The sequence below is a fragment of the Neoarius graeffei genome, chromosome 27 (genome assembly GCF_027579695.1).
Source record: "Neoarius graeffei isolate fNeoGra1 chromosome 27, fNeoGra1.pri, whole genome shotgun sequence".
Classification (NCBI taxonomy): domain Eukaryota; kingdom Metazoa; phylum Chordata; class Actinopteri; order Siluriformes; family Ariidae; genus Neoarius; species Neoarius graeffei.
The window spans coordinates 23788823-23811097 of NC_083595.1; the positions used below are offsets into that span (position 1 = coordinate 23788823).

General features: G+C 42.9%; 1 protein-coding gene across 2 annotated transcripts in view; it reads right to left on the reverse strand.

The window, feature by feature from the left end:
* Nucleotides 1-370: 370 nt before the first annotated feature.
* The window catches only part of f2 (coagulation factor II (thrombin)), a 42757-nt gene continuing 20852 nt past the window's right edge, over nucleotides 371-22275 (reverse strand). For both annotated transcript variants that reach the window (XM_060911246.1, XM_060911245.1), the window contains exons 7-14: nucleotides 12052-12354; nucleotides 11463-11570; nucleotides 2274-2397; nucleotides 1980-2147; nucleotides 1320-1493; nucleotides 946-1124; nucleotides 746-816; nucleotides 371-613 (exon numbers count right to left, since the gene is read on the reverse strand). In XM_060911246.1, the coding sequence (XP_060767229.1) occupies nucleotides 461-613; nucleotides 746-816; nucleotides 946-1124; nucleotides 1320-1493; nucleotides 1980-2147; nucleotides 2274-2397; nucleotides 11463-11570; nucleotides 12052-12354 (1280 nt within the window). In that variant the 3' untranslated portion in view covers nucleotides 371-460. The remainder of the gene's footprint in view (nucleotides 614-745; nucleotides 817-945; nucleotides 1125-1319; nucleotides 1494-1979; nucleotides 2148-2273; nucleotides 2398-11462; nucleotides 11571-12051; nucleotides 12355-22275) is intronic.

The window sequence follows — 22275 nt, forward strand, 5'->3', positions numbered from 1 at the left end:
GAAAGGCCATTCAGAATTACTATGTAATCAGAAATCTATACATGTGGTACTAGTAAAGGCACTTCTGCCTTGTCAGAGTTAAGTAGAAGGAAGCGAATAAGCATCCAATGTCTAATGTCCTTTACTCCTCAATTTTATTAAGCTGGTATCTCTTGTGTGGTTTGCTGAAATATGCAACTGTGTGCCATCAGCATAAGAGTGGAAGCTAATACCATATTATTAACATAGCAGAATAGGTAGCATAGCAGTGGGCCTAAAACAGAACCTTGCAAAACACCAAACTTTACCTTAGTATGTGTAGAGAAGTCTCTGTTTACATCAACAAACTGACAATTATTATAATCACAAATACATACACCACTAGGATAAGCTCTTTGAAAATAATCAAATTTTATTTGCAAATGAATACAACTTTTGAAAGAGATCTGATTTTGGAACTCTTTTCATTATCATAAGAACATCAGTCATCATCAGCATTTGATTTCTCGATGACCTTCCTTATCCAGTTGCGCAGACGGAACAAATGAGTATAGAATCCATATTTCCCATCCCGATCACAGCCCTCACCCCATGAAACAATACCAATCTGGTACCAGCGCTTATCATCAGGATTCTGTAAGGGGTATGAGATTTCAGTTGGATCATGAATATAACTTATATAAATCCAGAAAGCACTCTGAAATCATGGGCTCTATGAATCCAATACTTTTGAAGAGGGGAAAAAAGAGAAGAAGTCTTCTCTTACCTTCATTACAAAAGGTCCACCACTGTCTCCTTCGCAGGAGTCACCTCTTTTATTATCTTCAGGACTATAACCTAGAAAAATCACATCAAGAAAAGATTAAGCTCATTGCATTATCAATATTAATGGAGCCATTTGTACAGTTTTCTTCTGCAAAAGTAGCAAGAGAGGATTTGAATTCATGTCATTCAGGATCCCCTCACCAGCACAGAACATGTTGTCCGTAATGGGGATGCGGGTGGATTGGCGGCAGGTTTGTTGGTCTACGATGGGTAAGTGGACCTGCTGCAGAAATACTGGAAGGTTTTGATGGCTAGATGTCCATGATTCTTTCAGGTTCCCCCAGCCTGTCACACGACCCTTGTAGCCAACTGACATCAAACTACACAGAAAATTGAAGAAGGTTCTCATTTCCTTTATATTATGCACAAGTTTTCCATCTGTGAATTTTTGACTTCAGAATTCTGACTTCAATAAAGTGAATGGTGCTTGTTGAGCAGGTGAAAATCATCTGAGTATGAATCAACTAAGGGAGTCATGTTTATGGTGGAATGATACAATGTCAAAAGTGTCTCACGTTTTTACGATATTCTTGGTAGGCAGGCAGATGGGGTGGATCCGAGTGGTGAATTCAGGAGATTTCTTCATGTGCAGCAGAGCGATGTCTCTGTTCAGATTCTCTTTCCAGTTATACTTAGGATGGATGATGATTTGATCAATAGCCACAATCTTCTCTTTTAATCTCTCATACCTAATTTTAGAGAGACAATAAAACAAGGGAATTATTATAATCACAGTAGCATAACTGAACATCAGCATCAACTCCTAACTTAAAGTACTTCCTCAATGTATGGCTCTTAACAACTTATTCTTTTTGCTTAAAAACATTTTAAGCCTTTCCATGTCCTGATTGATATTTTATTCTGTTTCATTTCAAGAAATCATTATATATACCCTAAGTCATCAAATTAAATGCCTGGGCTCAGAAACATAATACAAAAAATGCAATCAAAGCAAACAAACAAACAAACAAACTAGAATTGTCACATAGACCAACAATCTCCTGATGTGTTAGTCTTGAAACAGTAAGTACAAATGCACAAGGCTCTAATCCTGACCACAAAATAAATTAGCTGTTTATGTAATTTATGTAGTATTCTGGTGCCTTATGTTTACATCAGCAAGTTAATATGTCATTAATACTATTTTAACCACATTATAATGACAGTGAGCTCACTTGGCCCGCTCATGTTTTCCAAGTCGCACAAGAATGTCCTCAGTGGTGTAGTTCTTGCCCCACGGTGGATAAAAGATGCAGTGGGCGGCAGTGAGTATCCACTCATTGCTGATCAAGCTGGCTCCACACAGTAGCTCTTGAGGATTACGCTTATACAGCATCACTTGCCTGGCAATCACACACACACCAATAATGCATCAAGTACCATACATCTCTGCAAACCAAAATCAGCATCAACCTTGCAAGAATGTGTGCTTTATATTGATATAATTTTGAGCAAGAGTTTTCAGTTACCATGGTGCACTTCCTTCATCAGCATTTTGCCCACCTACGATTCTCTTTCCATAGGATTTGATGAGCTCGACTTCTGTGCTATCTTCTTTGTTTATTTTCTCAAACAAGGGACGCTCGCCACATACTGACAGCAATGAGGATAAAAATAATCACTACAGCATTTATAAGACAGACTTGTAAAATTTGTAAAGAAGATTAACAAAATACATTTACAGCCTATTAAACTATGGTATATCCACTAAGCTAATGCAATGCAGGATGCATTTAGAAAGATTTTTAAGAGGAGGGATATACGCTGAATTTTAAGAGGAGGGATATACACTGGGGCACCGCCTAGCTCAAGGGTAGGCTGCAGGGGGCGAATGGGAGACGTCCCGGTCGCTGCCCCACCACCAGGAGACGTTCCGGGTTCAAAGGGGTGAAACGTCAAGGAATGGTGGTACCTGGCTGATGACCCTGCAGCAAGCCAACCCGAAGGCACTGGAGGTGGTGCGTCAGGCAGCAGTGCCTTAGCAGGCGAACATCTACCTGTGTGTGTGTACTGCTTCTGGTAACCCAGTGACTACTGCGAACAGGGCAGTTGGAGTCCAGGGAAGACTGGAGGACATCCAGGAGAGACTGGTTGGCAGCGGGAAAGACCGCACAGGGAGTGGGTGGCCGGTAACCCAACCCACTTGTCTCTGTTAAGAGACACCCAAAACCCATCACAAAGACGTTAAATAGAAGACAACCCGCAGGCTCTCTGAGAGGCAGGGAGAAAGATGGGCCTAACTGGATGGATAATGTGATAACGACAGGAACGGACAAGGATAATGAGAAGACTCTACGGGTATGTGGGTGCGGATGGGAAAAGGTGACCTCAGTAAGAGGCCTCCGAATCCACCAGGGGAGAACAAAGTGCGGAGGGAATACCACACAGCAACCTTGCACTGCTACAGCGGGTCAGACAAGAGGGACCAAAGGCCAGGAAGAAAGCCACAGTGCCGCCGGTCCCATTGTTGCTGGGGAAAGTCAGGTAGAGGTGGAGGAAGGCCCAGTGGAAGAGGAAGGCCAGTACTGCGGGTACCAGGAAGACCCACGTAACCCCCCTAAAAAGGCAAAGCCAAGAGGCACAGAGGAGAAGGCTCCAGCCAGGAGAAACAAGATCAAGTGGCCCAAATCCAGCAAGTCAGCAGCATGGCAGAAATTGGACCTGGATCTCAGCCAGGTGCTACGGTCCCTGCAGGGTAGTGTGGAATCCAGGCTCAACCTGTTTGGAGAAATTCTCTACCAGGAATGCAAGGACAGGTTTGGAGTAATTACCAGCAAGAAGTCCACCACACCAAGGCAGAATGGGAGACGAGAGAAAGAGATTGAACAGCTAATCCAGCAGCGGTGGCAACTCCACAAGTGTTAGAGGAAGGCAGACCAGGCTGAGAGAGAGGGTCTAAAAGGCCTATGGAATGAAATCAGACGGAGGCTAGCCCACCTGCAGAGGGCAGAGCACATCCGAAGGAGGCGAAAGAGGAAAGAGAAGGAGCGAGCCAACTTCTTCAAGAATCCCTTCAGGTTTGCCAGGCAGCTGTTGGAGGAGCCAAAGTCGGGGACACTGGAGGTCTCTAGAGAGGAGTTCGAGGAGTACATCAGGAGGCAATATAGCAATCCAGCGAGGAATAAGCCCTTAGGCCCACCAGGCTATCTGCCTTGTCCAGACCCACCAATGTGCAAGTTCAACGTCCTCCCCCCAAAGCTGAGTGAGGTCCAAGAGGTTATGAGAAAGGCTAGATCTGCATCAGCCCCAGGTCCCAATGGGGTACCCTATAAACTGTTCAAGAAGTGCCCGACAGTGCTGAAACAGTTGTGGAGTCTTATGCGAGCTACATGGAAAAAGCTGACCATCCCTGAGGCATGGTGGAGAGCCCATGCAGTCTTCATCCCCAAGGAGAAGGACTCAAGAGTCATTGGCCAATTCCAGAGCATTGCTCGTCGAAGGAAAGATCTTTTTTTCATCTTAGCACGAAAAATGACCAACTACCTGCTCGAGAACAGATACATTAACACCAGCTGCCAGAAGGCGGGCATCCCCGGCTACCCAGGGTGCGTGGAGCACTGCTCGGTAATCTGGGAGCAGATCCAATGGGCTAAGCATGAAAGAGCTGACCTGCACATTGTGTGGCTTGATGTAGCAAACGCACATGGCTCAGTGCCCCATCAGCTCATTGACTATGCTATTGAGTTTTTCCACATGACAGACAGCATAAGGACCATCATTAAAAGCTACTTCAACGATCTGCAGGTGGCCTTCTCCTTCCAGGATTTTACAACCGGGTGGCAGCAGCAGCAAGTAGGTATCGCAATGGGGTGCTCAGTATCTCCCATCCTCTTTGTGGCTGCGTTTGAGGTAATTCTCATTGGGACAAGGCAGATGGTAGGAGGAATCAGACTGCCATCAGGCCAGAAACTTCCTCCCTTGAGAGCCTTTATGGATGACATCACCAGCCTTCTGCCAACAACACCATGTACATCAAGACTGCTGAAGAGAGTGGACGAGCTGATGTCCTGGGCCAGAATGAAAATCAAACCTGCCAAATCCCGAAGCCTCTCTCTCTGAAAGGGGGTAAGAAATGACCGTACCATCTTTTCCATCGGTGGGGAGATGATCCCCCTGCTTACTGACTATTCCATCAAAAGCCTGGGGAGACATTATACAGCAGAGCTCTCGGACAAGCAAGCAGGGAAAGCCGTGATGAAGCAGCTAACGGACGGCCTCTCAAGAATTGATCAATGCTAGCTCCCAGGAAAACTCAAGGCCTGGTGTTACCAAACCACACTGTACAACAGGATAATGTGGCCACTAAAGCTATGTGAGATCCCAGTATGGGAATATTGGATGGGAAAGCTAATAGCCCGGGAGCCATGGGGTCGGACCCGGAATTTTTGGTTAAAGTTTTTTTTTTTGCTTTATCTTATAGATTTGAGGTAGCTCTTCAAGATTTAAGAGGGTGCCCGGTGATATCCCTTGGGCAATTTAATATATTAACCCTTTAATGCCCTATATGCCCAAATAATGGAAGAAAATACAAAAAAAATAATATCAGTGTAAATACTGACATTAAATGCACCAAGTTGGCTGTATCTGATAGGTATTCACATTTTTCTCTATATTTGTCATTCAAATACATCAAATGTGGATTAATTAACCCTTTCATAACTTTTCCAAATGAGCGATTTTTATACAAGTATTACATAAACTCTACAGTTAATACAAAATAATGATCAATATCTATGTAAGAAATATACAGCATGCAAAAGAACTATATACAGCATGCACACACACACACACACACACACACACACACACACACACACACACACACTAATGACCAATAACTATGTAAAAGAACTATATACAGCATGCATACACTCACACCAATGATCCACTATGTAAACGAACTATATACAGCATGTATACACTCACACCAGTGATCCACTATGTAAAAGAACTACTGTATATACAGCATGAAATAGAAATATATACAGCATGCATATACATTCACACCAGTGATCCACTATGTAAAAGAACAATATACAGCATGCAATAGAACTATATACAGCATGCATATACACTCACACCAGTGATCCACTATGTAAAACTACAGTATGCAATATATCAAGCATGCAAAATGGCATATACAGCATGCGCACACACACACAAGAATAGCAAAAGATACTGATTTTCAATTAACCAAATTGGCTGTACAGTATTCACGCTTTACTGTCATTCAAATTAGTCAAACGTGTAATTGACCCTTTCATAAATTTGCAAAATTAACAATTTTGATACAAGAATTACAGTACATAAAGCATGTACGTGCATGCATGCATGCACACGCACACACCTACACATGCACACACACTAATGAGCAATAATTATGTAAAATAATTACATACAGTATGCAAACACACACACAAAACACAAAAACTATTTAAGGAAAGAACTAAGAGTTCAGATGAAAAAAAAAACCCTCTAAACCCTTTGCCATTGTTTAGTATCTGTAAAAATATGCTTATGTACTGGATGCCAGCTAGTACAGAGGAGAATGTTAAGTAAACCTTACTCCCCAACGTTTTAAAAGTCGTGCTAGTCAGTGGAAGAGCAGTGTGGTTTGGAGTGGGGGTGAATCGGGGACAATGCCCTGAATTTTACTAGGGAACCAGGAACATTACTATTTCAACAGTCAATATCGTAAAAATAAGCAATCTATTAGCTTAATGTATTAACTTAAGGAAACCTTACTGCCCAACGTTTTAAAAGTCGTGCTAGTCAGTGGACTGGCTAGTGCATATGACTCTCAGTCCACAAGCAGTGCGGTTTGGAGTGGGGGTGAGGGTAAGGTTAACAGACTTTTGAGATGATAATCGGGGACAATGCCCTGAATTTTACTAGGGAACCAGGGACATTACTATTTCAACAGTCAATATCGTTAAAATAAGCAATCTATTAGCTTAATGTATTACTTTAAAAAATCAGTGACTAGCATTTACTAGGTGAGAGTTGGGTGTGCTAGCCAGTGTTGTGAAACTATGGGTCTAGTTCACTGGTGAGCAGTGAGTACATGTCACTGCTCTTTCATGATTACAGTCAAATAGTTTCTCTGCTTAGCTTATGCGTGCTGTGATCTTTTGGGGGCAGTGTGATTGACAGAGTTAGCAAGATAGCTACACAAGTTGGCTTGAATTAGCTAATTGTGTCCCTCATATGCCCCTGCAGAAGTAAACACAAGGATGACAATGGAGTGTATGCCTAATAATTTAAGGCTCGCATTAACAACCAAAGTAATAGAGTAATAAAGGGCTTTTTGGTATAAGCCCCGCCCCCAATTGCATGGCCACACCCCCAACCATGGCTGGAACCCCACCCCCAGGCCTTAAACTCATCCTATTATGTTAACAAACACAAAAATAAGTATGATATATAGACTTTGGTGAACATAAAGTGAAGAATGTCAAAATGTCAGAATTTAGGCTATGACTGCAGCACATCCAACAATAAAGGGCCAATATCCGGAATTGCCCAAGGGATATCACCGGGCACCCTCTCTTATCTTAATGAGTAGACCTTGGACAACAACAAACAGCAAAAAAAAAAACTTTAACCGACGAAGCCAGGTTCAGCCAAATTTGGGCCTTTGGCTCCCGGACTATAACGTTTATCCGGAAATGGCTGGGTCTGCCGCGATGCCTGTCAGAGACTGGTCTCTTTGGAAGAAACATCCTCCAGCTGCCCTTGCAGTCGATTACTCTGGGCTACATGCAGGAGAAGACTAGGTTGGTGCTGGAGATGAAGGAGTCCACCGACCAGGCTGTGAAGGCCGCCAATGTCCAGATCCGTACTGGCCGTAAGTGGGAAGCCCAGACTGAAGTCAGCAAGGCAATAAGCAGGATGCAGCACAAAGAAATCATCAGCCGAGTGCAGGTAGGAAGAGCTGGCCTTGGATATGGAAAAGCCCCAAAGTTCTGGTCAAAGGCAACCAGGAAAGAGAGGAAGGAGCTGGTTGTGGCAGAGGTGACAAACATGGAGAGCGAGCGTCTCAGGATCAAGGCTGTTGCTCAGGGACACCAGGGGGAATGGACAACATGGGAGGGTGTGGTTGGTAAAACCATCAGCGCGGCCGACCTTTGGAAGATCCCGCAGGCAAGGCTTAGTTTTCTGGTAAGAGCCACGTACGACTCTCTCCCCTGCCCACGGAATCTAGAACTGTGGTTGGGCAAGGAGGAATGTTGCCCTCTATGTAACACCAGGAGTGCAAGCTTTCACCACATCTTGTCAGGCTGCAAGACTGCACTCTCCCAAGGCCGTTACAGATGGCGGCATGATCAGGTCCTGGGAAAGCTGGCAGAGGTCCTAGAGGGGCAGAGGCAGGAAGCAAGCAGAGAGCACCCTCCACCAGCGGTCCGGTACATCGGGTTCATTCAAGAAGGGGAGACAGGTGCAAATGCTGCTCTGCGAGCTCCTTAGAGGCTTCCATGGACATCACCTTTTGCGACCCAGGACTGTAATACAAGAGTCGACCTGGGCAGGAAGCTTCAGTTCCCTGCTGAGATCACTAGCACAAGCCTGCATCCAGACATTGTGCTGTGGTCCAGCAGCATTAAGACGGTTCTCCTCATTGAACTAACCATCCCGTGGGAAGCAGGTGTGGAGGCGGCATGGGAGCAGAAGAGGCTTAAATACTCCAACCTTGCAGAAGAGTGCAGGGAGGCGGAATGGAGGACCACTATTTACTCGGTGGAGGTTGGCTGCCGTGGCTTTGTGGCTTTGTGGGTACATCAGCCATCCATCTCCTGAGGGATTTGGGTGTGTGTGGGGTGGGCCTCGGGTGTGTGTGGGGCGGGCCTCCGGAAGGCAATTAAAGACCTGGCAGAGGAGGCAGAGAGGAGTAGCTTCTGGCTGTGGCTAAAGAGGAGGGATATACGCTGGGGCACCACCTAGCTCAAGGGTAGGCTGCAGGGGGCGACTGGGAGACGTCCCGGTCGCTGCCCCACCACCGGGAGACATTCCGGGTTCAAAGGGGAGAAACGTCAAGGAATGGTGGTACCCGGCTGATGACCCTGCAGCAAACCAACCCGAAGGCATCGGAGGAGGTGCGTCAGGCAGCAATGCCTTAGCAGGCGAACATCTACCTGTGTGTGTTATTGCCAGTAAAAATAACTCTACATTTAGTGGGATTCATGTGTTTTTTTTTTAATTCTCCAGTCACAAAAAGATAGAACTGTGTTCATATCTAGAGGTAAGTAACAACCATTTGAGTGAAATGGTGTATGGACATGCTTTGTGAACATCAATAAATAAAGATAGAGGCGCAGAAGTTAAGAGAAAATAGCAGTTACCTGTGTAACTGTATGTCACTTTGAGAGTATACTGTATAACTGCAACTTTTCGCCTTGTACCACATGTACACGACAGGTAAACTGTCCTCCAAAGCTGGCAATAAGCAGTGTCTCATCTCTTCTGCTTTAATAAGTGTATTTTTTTATACATTGTCCATTTTCTAGTGAAATGCTAGACTTGCCAACCAAGGATTGGAATCTAACAGTATAGGGAACACTCCTGAACACACTTCCCAAGTCCATGGGCCTTGTATGCCCAGAGAAGGAAGCTTTTCTGACCTTCCAAACTTCAGAACAACTTTCTGAAAGTGGCAAGATGCCTATATCCTTCATGATTATCCAAGAGCTGGAGAGCTGGAATCCCTTAGGGCCACTCCACGAGCCTATGCAAGATGCCAAACTGAAATGGATGTTTCTCAAAACCGTCTTTTCAGGGAAAGAGTTGGAAAAAGCAATGTTGATATGCCACTCAATGAGTGAGTCCTTCTCATGGGCATTACTTAGAGGCATGCCTCTCCAGGAAGTCTGCTACCTGGGTGTCACTGTGCACCTTTATCCAGATTTTGCATTACATACATCATCCAGATGATTCTCACTGCACCTGGCAGTTACACTGTAAAAAAAGAATAGTCGAGAATACTTGAAATTTCAAGGCAACAGTCTGCATTAAGAATTTTATGTTTTGCCAACGATGTATGCCCATGATAATCCAAACTATGATAACACTGTTATCTTTATTAAGAATTCTTAATTAAGTCAATTTTCAATTCCTCATTCTGTCAACATAGATTTCTCTTTTTGCTGAACAGTGGCATTCACAGTAGTACAAAAAGGCAATTGAGGTTCTCACAATTTTTTGGGGGGCTTTTTTTTACCTTTATTAGGATAGGACAGTGTAGAGACAGGAAATGAGGAGGAGAGAGAGATCAGGAAATGACCTCAGGTCGGAATCGAACCCGGGTCCCCGGACTTATGGTATGGCGCCTTATCCACCTGAGCCACGACAACATGAGCTTCAACCGGAGAGAGAACCACATTGCCCAGCCCTTGCATTTGGGAGAGGAAACCCCGTGTCTTGGTCATTAAGAGCATGTGCTGAATAAACACCTGTGGCAATTATGTATTTTCAATTCAGATTATTCACTATTGCATATTTACACATCATTGAGGTGCACCCTATCAGTTTGATGTGGATTTTTCTGTTCGTTAATAATTATTCATATTTTCTTGTCCATTCAATTGTGAATATGGAATTACTTGAACAAAGCATACTTCTATTTTTTAGAATTATCCACATCAAGAAAAATCCACATCAAACTGATAGGGTGCACCTCAATGATGTGTAAATATACAATAGTGAATAATCTGAATTGAAAATACATAATTGTCACAGGTGTTTATTCAGCGCATGCTCTGAATGACCAAGACACGTGGTTTCCTCTCCCAAATGCAAGGGCTGGGCAATGTGGTTCTCTCTCCGGTTGAAGTTCATGTTGTCGTGGCTCAGGTGGATAAGGCGCCATACCATAAATCCGGGGGCCTGGGTTTGATTCCGACCTGAGGTCATTTCCTGATCTCTCTCTCCTCCTCATTTCCTGTCTCTACACTGTCCTATCCAAATAAAGGTGAAAAAAAGCCCCCCAAAAAATTGTGATAACCTCAATTGCCTTTTTGTACTACTGTGAATGCCACTGTTCAGCAAAAAGAGAAATCTATGTTGGCAGAATGAGGAATTGAAAATTGACTTAATTAAGAATTCTTAATAAAGATAACAGTGTTATCATAGTTTGGATTATCATGGCACATCGTTGGCAAAACATAAAATTATTAATGCAGACTGTTGCCTTGAAATTTCAAGTATTCTCAACTATTCTTTTTTACAGTGTAGGAGGGGCAAAACAGAGCATGGGGAAGCCATGGCTTAATGGTTAGAGAAATAGCTTTGGGACCAAAAGGTCACCAGTTGGATTCCCTTGACCAGCAGGAATGGCTGAAGTGCCCTTGAGCAAGGTACCCAACCCCCAACTGCTTCGGGTATGTTGTACGTCGTTCTGGATAAGAGCATCTGCTAAATGCCTGTATTATAATGTAATGAAACTTATTACATATGTAACTATAACTTATAAACCTCAAATAACCTCCAAGGATCCTTGTTATTCAGAATCAGCACCAACCCACCCCAAAAAGTTTAAGGGAAATATGGAAATACTGCATCATACTTTACATAGTGACTTTGTTGGAAGGTCTTGGTATGGTTAGTCTGTGGTGAAGCATGCGAGTGAAGAACAAGTGCACTGGCTCTGCATCTGCTGATCTTACCCAATTCTCCATAGCCAAAGCTCCTAGGGTTAAAGAAAGTGTCTCTTTTGGCTGCAACAGTTCTGTGTCGAACACTATTTTCTTCTATCACCCCATCCAGAGGAGCATCTGAAAGACAAAAAAACAAATGTTACCTTTGCACGCCTGTATAAGAATACTAATTTGCATTTGGGTCCACAGAATTTATCCTTCCACAGCTTTATCCTTCTACAGGGTCGCAGGCAAGCTGGAGCCTATCCCAGCTGACTACGGGCGAAAGGCGGGGTACACCCTGGACAAGTCGCCAGGTCATCACAGGGCTGACACTTAGACACAGACAACCATTCACACTCACATTCACACCTACGGTCAATTTAGAGTCACCAGTTAACCTAACCTGCATGTCTTTGGACTGTGGGGGAAACCGGAGCACCCGGAGGAAACCCACGCGGACACGGGGAGAACATGCAAACTCCACACAGAAAGGCCCTCGCCGGCCCCGGGGCTCGAACCCAGGACCTTCTTGCTGTGAGGCGACAGCGCTAACCACTACACCACCGTGCCGCCTCTTTTAAACTTATAAAATATAATATTTTGGGGCTAAACTCACCACAGAGCTCCAAATTACAGTAGTCTATGGTAAGATTTTCCGCATCTTTCACAAAGCACCATGGTCCCTCCAAATCTCCGTCTGGGTTCCTGCAGTAGTTTTTCAATAGAGTAACCTCAGGGTTGAAATCCTTACGCACACTCAAAGCTTTCGTTTTGGGAAGGTTCCAATCCAGGCAGGTGTGTCCATGCAGAGTCACTGAGAGTGTTCCATTGTAGCTATCCCCATTGCCCTGTAAACAGTTAGTTTGACTGTAGCGCTCAGACACGTTCTTTACTTGGACAGGGGGTGGTGACGTCTCACCTGTGTGGAGAGAAAACACAGAACAACTTAATACACAAATGACTGAGTATATTAAAAATAATATTTTCTTTGTGAAAAGTGTCAAGTATACATGCAGTGTTACATAATTACTATGATAGTTCCACTAAAATAGAAAAAATATAACCTAAAATATTCTGTAAGTTTAAAATAAAAACTACTGAATTTTTATTTCTTTTTTTTTATCTCTCTGTAAACCTAATAAACTGCACAGATAAGGAGCACCCTCGGCTGTAAGTTATTAGCCTATGATAAAATTCCTCTTTAAAAGTACTCTACACTCTCAGTGTTCTGGGGCCTCTGCGTTACACTTCACATGAAATTATGCCCCTCCGTAATACGGTAGCTTCATGGACATGAGAAACCATAAAGGAATAGAAAACGTAAAGTAAATACATGCATGGGTTGGTAGCTTGTAATATTGAGAGTCTGTAAGAAAAGTTTCAGGCACGTTTGACCATTTGTAAGAGAGTTGTGATCGTTTTTGTATTGCTACTCTAATGCAACCAGTAGGCTGCCATGTTGCCTATTGAGGTATTTCACTCACGTGACCAAGTCATGTGACGCTGCCATTTTGGATGGCACGGCTCGAATCAGTTTGAATGCGAGGAAGGCGACAAACGAAAAACATAAAAGAAAAAGGAGCGAGATGCAGAAAACACCTTCACTATCCAGCGACGTAGGGCATTTACAGGGCGAGCAGAGGGAGAGGGATTTGCAAAAATTGAGGTTAGCAGGCTTAGAGAACGACGTTTACCTGCTTCCACCAGGATTGTTCACTGACGTACGGAAGTACACGAAGCCCTCGTCTTTACCTGACTTCGGCCCACATGATCTGTATACCTATGTCGTTAAAAACCCATCGCCATACACAGGTATTGATCTGAAAGCGTATAAGAGTTTGGATGCCTACAAATATTTTGTGTCAGGCTGGGTAACATGCCTACATCAGCGGGTCGTCCCTGGAGCCGGTGGTCGCCATCTGATTACAGCTAAGGTTTGTTCACATTTTCATTTACTTTCGGTCCTCAGGATAAACAAAATGCTATTAAATGTCATTGAAATAACTTCTTAGTCTGTTGAGACATGGCCCGTTATAAATTTGCTGTTACCAGGCAATGATCAAGAACTGTATTATTAGGGTTGGTGTAGTTGTAGCAGTGTATTAGCAACTAGCTGTTAGCACTAGCTAATGTCAACAACAGTAACTAGTATGTTACTGTAGCAATATTTACGTTCAGTCATTTGGATGACTGTTAAAACCTTTCAGTCTCAAGCTTTTCCTTTACTGGATTTACTAGTTTACTGAGCTAGCGCGCTCTCCGGCCGAGCCGGGAGCCATCGCGCGCTCTCCGGCCGAGCCGGGAGCCATCGCGCGCTCTCCGGCCGAGCCGGGAGCCATCGCGCGCTCGGCGGCCGAGCCCGGAGCCATCGCGCGCTCGGCGGCCGAGCCCGGAGCCATCGCGCGCTCGGCGGCCGAGCCCGGAGCCATCGCGCGCTCGGCGGCCGAGCCCGGAGCCATCGCGCGCTCGGCGGCCGAGCCGGGAGCCATCGCGCGCTCTCCGGCCGAGCCGGGAGCCATCGCGCGCTCTCCGACCGAGCCGGGAGCCATCGCGCGCTCGGCGGCCGAGCCCGGAGCCATCGCGCGCTCGGCGGCCGAGCCCGGAGCCATCGCGCGCTCGGCGGCCGAGCCCGGAGCCATCGCGCGCTCGGCGGCCGAGCCGGGAGCCATCGCGCGCTAGCTCAGTAAACTAGTAAATCCAGTAAAGGAAAAACTTGAGACTGAAAGGTTTTAACAGTCATCCAAATGACTGAACGTAAATATTGCTACAGTAACATACTAGCTACTGTTGTTGACATTAGCTAGCTTGCCGTCCAAAATGGTGGACACCGGGGCGTCACGTGACCCTGTGACGTCAGGTGAAATACCTCAATTGGAAGGGCAATGCGTGACGTCATTTAGGCGCAGGGCTGAGTGTAGCTCTTCAGTACTGAAGGGGCAAAGCAAAAGGTCTACTAAGGTGACAATGTTGATCTTTTCACCTGAAAATAATGTATTAATGAGCTGCAACCCTGACTTATGGACAAACCTGAACTCTTTACCTGTAAAATGAGGCTGAAACTATGCATTATACTACTCGTTAGCACACTTAGCATGCTCTCAATTCATTCATGAAAAACTTCATCAAGACGTCCCTAGGCTAGCCTACCGTAATTACCATAGTAGACAGTCCAACCCCCACAGCAACGCAGAAAGAGGGTAAACAAACACTGCTTTACTATACAGAATTCATGTGAACATTATAGCAGGATGCACTTGTACGAAAAAGGCGGAAATACTGCTAGAAACACTCGAGCTGCTGGTATGGTGTGGATTTATTTGGTAAAATTCATACATGTAAAAAGATACAGTATAAATAGCACTGACGATGACACAAAGTATAAAATACACTTATTTCTAATGTGGTCCTCTTGATGACAGCAGGAAACAATAAAATATAAGCGACAATAATAAATTGACAAAATTGTATAAACAATGATGAAAAAATCATAAACAAAAAAATATATGCTAACTGTAATTATCACAGAGTACAACTAGATTACAGAAACAGCACCAAAATGATTAAAAATTAGTTATATACACATCATAAAACTGGGTTTGGAATTTACTCCATAAAAACTGTTTCACCTGTTTCTTAAAATTATCATGTGTTTGACTAGATTGAACTAATTGAGGTAGGCTATTCCATAAACAAATTCCTGTATACCTAAAAGAACTCCAAATGGTTTCTGTAAAGTGTGACATCACTTACAATAAACGGCCATATTCGACAAAATGGACCATAGCGCCAGTGACATTTCTTCACTGATTTTCTCGAGCATTTCGGACAATTGATTGATTGATTTATTCCGAACAGTAAAGAAGATATAAAACAAACAAACAAACAAAAAAACCCCCAAAAAATTAAAATAAAATCATCAAAACATCGTCATAAACAGAATAGCGTAGCCACAAGGCAATAACATAATGATGTTCAGAAAGGATTAGGAAGAAGTAAATAACTTATCAAATCCTAACCCTCTATACCACCGTTAATCAAACGTCACTTTCCACCATAATAAACTATATATACAAAAAAAAGCAAAATCAACAACAACAACAAAAAAAACATACCAACATACCACAGGGTGTCTACAGGTTTGTCCAAGTTAAATTTAAGACTTTTTAAGACCATGTTCCAAAAAAAATTAAGACCAAATCTAAAGTCACGCAAAAACATACTCTTTTGAAAAAAAAACCAACTATATAATTTAAGGTAACTTATTGTTCTTGTAAACATTCACCAGAAAACACTATTCTAGTATAAGTACTTCATTTCTTTTCCTTGACAGGCATTCACACACTCAGAACACAATATAAGGAGGATAGGATAAATTTGTAACTATGTGACAATCAGAATGCAGTCACAATGTTTGAATCCAAGGCCATCCTTAAAAAAAAATCCGTTTCCTGTCCACCGGGTGAGCAAAAAAAATTTCAGTAGGGAGGGATTTTTTTTTTAATGGATGGATAAGAAATCGCAATGCTGTGTTTGCTTTTTCTTTCAGTACTTTTTTATTACAAAAGCAGACACATTTAATAAAATGACAGTTTAATCAACTGAAACTTGTACAAAAACTTTAAGTTAGCATTTTAAATGCTGACTGCAACATTTGCAAAACTTTTACAAAGGTACTTAAAATGTCAGACACACAGACTTTTTGTAGTTCTAAATCGACCGTTAGGCCTAGTTCGGATGAAATTACACTATTAAAATGATCACTGAATGATTTGTTTTTCTGAATCTTTACTATTTTGTTGTTCGCTAGAATACCATTTTGCGATTTCACACTTAAGCAAATGTTTGAAAACTCCGGATCTCCTTCCTTCATGGTGGCTGCCATTTTTTTTTTGTGCCGCACGACGCATGCGCAGAGCTGATTCGACAGGGCTTTCCACAAGCGCCGGCTGCCGGCCATACAGCCGACTACACAATTAAGTCCAGCCGGCTACTTTAATGACTATTATTTTTGTAGCCCACAGGCTCTAAATATTAATTTTCGATTTTAATAAAATTAAATGTTTATCTAACGGACTGACAATAATGTCAAAGTGAACCGCACTCATTTAAGTTGTGATTCGCGCTGTTTGTACCGATAATAACCACAAATTCCCCGCCGACTCGTTGATCAAGGGAGAGTCAGGGAGCAGAGAGGGGCGGGGCTGCTCTCTCTCTCTCACACGATAGGACTCATGCTGCGTTTATGTGCTATGGGAAGATGATATTTTCCAGTTGGGAAGTGGTATTTACCAGTGTGTTGTGTTCACATGCTTTTGTTGTTGTTGACAAATTAAAGATGGTGGACCAGATTCAAGTTAGCAATAGTTAGTTAGCTATTGTTAGCAATAGCGTCTGCTCTGGATAGGTAAAAACAAACCATAACAACACATTTTTAAAGGAAACGGATTTCTAACGTATTATATTACACTTGTTAATGACGCAACATTGCATAGACACAAAAAACTACCCACTAGTAAAAAAAAAACTTTAGTAGCGTACAATGCTTAACATTCAAGTGTCTTGTACCGCTCGCCGCCATGTTGAAAAGGTTAAAGTTCATCTCATCTCGGCAACTCGTGTATCAAAATTTTCTACGAATTGCCCAGTGGAAAATACCACAAGAGGGGGCGTTCATGTGTGCTTTCCATGTCGGCGTTTGGTATTTACCATAATTCCCATAGCAAATGAACGCAGCATCACACAACAGATCAGACACTGAGCGGTTGTCAAGCACGCGCGTGTCTAGCAACCGGTGGATTCGGAGCCTGCGCGGTACAACTGTGAGCATCAAAAACGATTAAACTTTTTCCCCATCCAAAGTGTACCACATTTTAACGATATGACTGAGTAAAATCTCCATAAATTTAAGATTGAAAATTTAAGACCACGGGGTTTGAAATTTAAGACAATAAGACTTTTTAATGGCCTTATTTTAGGAAAATTAAATTTAAGACTTTTTAAGGACCCGCGGCCACCCTGTACCAAGACATACCAACATGGTATAATATCGCCCAAATCAAATCATATATATACAAATACTTATGCTATGCATATATACACACATACAATACATATATACAGTACATACATATTATGCTTATATATTATATACAGTTATGCACTATACATACATATATATACAAATACTCACTTTTTAGATAATATATCCGTATGTACTCATACCCACACATATACACTTATATTATCAATAGCATGTTATTGTAATTCCTCCTCCCTATGGACCCTTTTCACGTGACGTCACGACAAACGCGGCCGCCATTTTGGACATGTACTACCAGTAGTTTACCACAGCCAGCATTGAGGAACGGCAGCAAAGAAAGTGTTTATTTTCAGCAAGACTTCCATCATGCCACTATATTGTTGTGCACCTGGATGTAGTAACCATCAACAAACAAGGCAAGGTTTATCATTTTATCGGATCCCGACGGAGAAGATGGATAGCGGCCATTAACAGATTGGCAGCCCTCGGCATACCAGCGCTTGTGCAGTGACCACTTTGTTGGAGGTAAGACGAATAAAATTAGCCAGAAAAGGCATTACATTGCTGTTAACATTCTGTGGCGGCGAGTGTGTAACCAAATAGGCTAAAATAACCCATTGTAACCTCTTTGTTCTTCTGTAGTAGCTATTAGCTAACGACATTAGCTGGCGTTGTGTTCCTTTGCTGTTGGTAGACTGTAGGACAGATCAGAGGCAGTGTCCTACAAACAGCGCTTAATTTGAGGGGGAGCAAGCCGGAGCGCGCTCCGGAACCTCGGGCGTTGGCTCCGGCAGCTATTTACACTGGATCCAGTGATCCGACACCTCTCTTGACTATGTAACAAAAAAAAAAAAAACGATTGTCTTTAGGCTTGCCATCCTTCCACTTGCGAGTGGTAAGTGATCTGCGCTGGGATCACACACACAGCGGCTCAGTCCCGAATCGTGGCTCGTGCACTTCACTCGCGCGCTGTGTGAGCTGCGCAGGGCCGGAGTGCGCACCCTCCAGAGGGCACTCGCTGTTCAGGGCGGAGTGATTTGGAGCGCAGGATGCCTGCGGAGCCGAGCGTATCCGTGTATTGGTGTTGCTGTGTGCAGACGAATCGTGTATTGGTGTTGCTGTGTGCAGACGAATCGTGTATTGGTGTTGCTGTGTGCACACTAATCGCTTTTAAAAACGTTAATCTGATGATCCGCTGATACGGTCTAATGTAAACATGGGCTAAGTGTTCAAAACAAGAGGAACATGTATTTGTCTCTTAAATCCAGGCCGTTCCCTGTAATCTCTAACAACGGTTGGAGAAAGTAATGGCAAATAGCCAGTGCACAAACCATAGAAGGTAAACTGTATACAGCGCCAGGGCAGTGTGATGGTATGTCTACTTTTAGATTGTGTTAGCTTATCGATGAACACACTCGTCACTCGACGAGTTTCACGTCTTTACGACGGATACTTAAATGTGTGTTAGGTATTATTGTTGCAGTCTAAGCAGTCATTGTAGCAGCTAGATGAGCGAGAACCGAAAGGGTCTCTGCCATAAACCGTTATTTCTGTACGGCGTTGCTAATGTGTCGTTACTGTTGTTATTTCTCCCTCTGCTCGCCCTGTAAATGCCCTACGTCGCTGGATAGCGAAGGTGTTTTCTGCATCTCGCTCCTTTTTCTTGTATGTTCTCCGTTTGTCGCCTTCCTCGCATTCAAACCAATTCGAGCCGAAGTCCGCTACATGTCCAAAATGGTGGTCGCGTTTACGAAGGTCACGTGACTGAAAAGGGTCTATACCTCGTAAAGATCTGTTCCTTATACCTTTTTTTGAACTGGTTTATAGTTGTACATTTCATGAGCTCCACATTCAAACTGTTCCATAGCTTTACTCCACAAATAGAGATACTGAACATTTTTAACATTGTCCTAACACTGCGAATTTTCAATTTCCCCCTAAAATTATAGCCCCCCTCTCTATCCGAGAACATTATTTGGATATTCCTTGGTACTTTATAATTCCTTACTTTGTACATTATGACAATGACACGAATAACGATAAAGATCATGATAAACAAGCATTACCATATCAGTTGGTTACACACAAGTGAACAATAGAGTTGTTTTAATTAGGCATTACCAAGGCTTTTCTGACAACACTAAATCAAAGCAATACACTTGTCATCCAACAAACATCAAGCTGCTTAGCTGCATCAGCAATTATTACATTTATGCCCAAAGGAACTAAACATATCACGCTTAATAAAAAGTTAGGGAAGCCATAAAAAGTGTTTTCTTACCCTTTAAACTTCTCATGCGGACTACTGACTGTTGTCTCGTTTGTCTTATCTGCTTTTTGGCCGAAGATTTTGGGAACCGTACAAGCACTGGCTTGTACGATTCCTAATGCCCGGTGCATCAGAGTTGTTTGAGTGAAACAATTTTCTTCAAAATGTTCCAAGCACATGAGCTGCAAATCTGCTGTTTTTGCACCCAAAGGACCTGTCAGCCTGTGAGAGGTCTGTCCCTGTGCGGCAAATGGCATTTATCCATTACCTTCTTACCTTTTTGTACTTTACGAATTGATGCAGGCTAGTTTTTTCACTTCTGCCATTGTTGCATCCTCAGGTAATGTTCACATGAATCCTGTATAGTAAAGCAGTGTTTGTTTACCCTCTTTCTGCATTGCTGCGGGGGTTGGACTGTCTACTACGGTAATTATGGTAGGCGAGCCTGGTAACGTCTTGATGAAGTTTTCCATGAATGAGTTGAGAGCATATATATATATATATATATATATATATATATATATACACACACACACGCGAGTTATTTTAGTTAGTCATTACCGAGGGTTTTTTGACAACACTGAATCAAAGCAAGACACCCAACAAACATCAGGCTGCTTCACTTCAGCAATTATTACGTTTATGCCCAAAGGAACTCAAAATAACACATCACGCTTAATAAAAATTTAGGGAAGCCATAAAAGGTGTTTTCTTACCCTTTGAACCCTTTATCTCATTTGTCTTGTCCGCTTTTTGGCTGACGATTGAGGGAACCGCATCTGGATTCAGTGCTGACTTGTATGGTATTCCTAATGCTGGTGCATACGAGTTGTTTGAGCAAAACAATTTTCTTCAGAATGTTCTGAGCATACGAGCTGCATGAAGCAGTGTTTGTTTACCCTCTTTTTGCATTGCTGCGGGTGTTGGATACTCTACTACGGTAATTACAGTAGGCCAGCCTGGTGACGTCTTGACGAGAAAGTTTTTCATGAATGAGTCGAGAGCATGCTAAGCGTGCTAACAAGTGCTTACGCTGCCAGGAACGTGTAAAAACTCGCGCACTAGCCTCTTCAACAGATTTAGGTAAGTCAGATTGTATGCAGATCTGTTTGTATGTAGTCTAGCAAGATTATACTCTGCAGAATGAGGCTGTCACGGCAGCACTACTTGAACCGGGGATATAAATATGAAAAGTTGCTTCCCTCCATTCAGTCACATAGGAGTACATCAGCTGTTCAATATTCCCTTGCTGTTGATCAGCAACATCAGCAATATCTTCCCCCTCCACTTTTTTGTTAGAGAAATGGAATTTCAATTGTTTTTTTCATATAAACTTTTAATGAAATAGTCTCCAGCCAGGGGCAGCTTCGAGTCTTACTCACTATGCGGAGCTTCTGTGTCTTGTGCCCAAATGATGTCAGAGCATTGCCGGAAACGACCGGGGGGATTTTTGTGATTGGTTAAAATATTTTCAATGGCGGCCTCCATGAAATTGTCCATTCTGCATCGAAAGTGACTTTCGGAGATGGATATCTTAGTTGTGTGAGCTGCTCATTTTCAGTTATTCACATGAATCTTTAGTTTATATTATAATCTATCTTCCTAACTTTAAAAATGTTTTAATGTATTTTAAAAATGGGTTTTCTTTTCAAGCATAATTTTTATGAGATTATTTATGTCGACTGGTTAATTTGTCTGTTTCTATTTATTGATATTTATTGTTCCAATTAACTACTTGCAGACTAAAAATGTAATTCCCTATAAAACGAAATAGTAAATTGTCATGTATTGGTATTAACTGTAGGCATTTAAAACAGTTGCAAACAGCTGTGAAGTGATTCCACACATTTACACATCTATTAATAGGCTACATAATGCTATAAATAGGCTAAAGAATGATGTGTACTGTTTATGGCACAGTGGTGTTTTTGGTATTGTTAGAAGACTACACCATTGGAAAAATAAAGTGAGAATGTGTTTTTAGACACCACAAAGATTTTCTTGCCATGATGACTGTGTAATGATCCGATTTAAATTTCCAAGAGCCTTTCTCTTGGAACTACAGTATGTGCCAAGTTGGTCTCAGGTTTAGAGGACCAATATACACTTGTCCGCTTACAGGTCTTAACAACCCCAGCCATCCTGAAGTTTCATCATGTCAGCTTTAATGATTGGCATAATTAAACTGACAAGTCGGTACATCAGAGTTCCTTGCACATTGCGTGAAAAGGCCAATATCACAGTGCAATTTGCAGCAATGTTTGGTTTCCTAAATGTAATCAGAGCAAATTACAGCACTCATGTTGCTGCATAAAGAATGATGGCGTTGTCTGTATGCGGCAGGTGGGGGACCGATATACCAACCATAAAAAGTCTGCCGGACTGCGGGAGCATGTGCTGTGCTCCACAACATGTCACAGATCAGGAGGCTCCCCCTCCTTATCTTCCCTAAATAACAACTCGATTAACCGATTGACATCTCTACCCACCTGATGAGTGTACTGTTCATCTAAATGGACGTCATGTGTCAA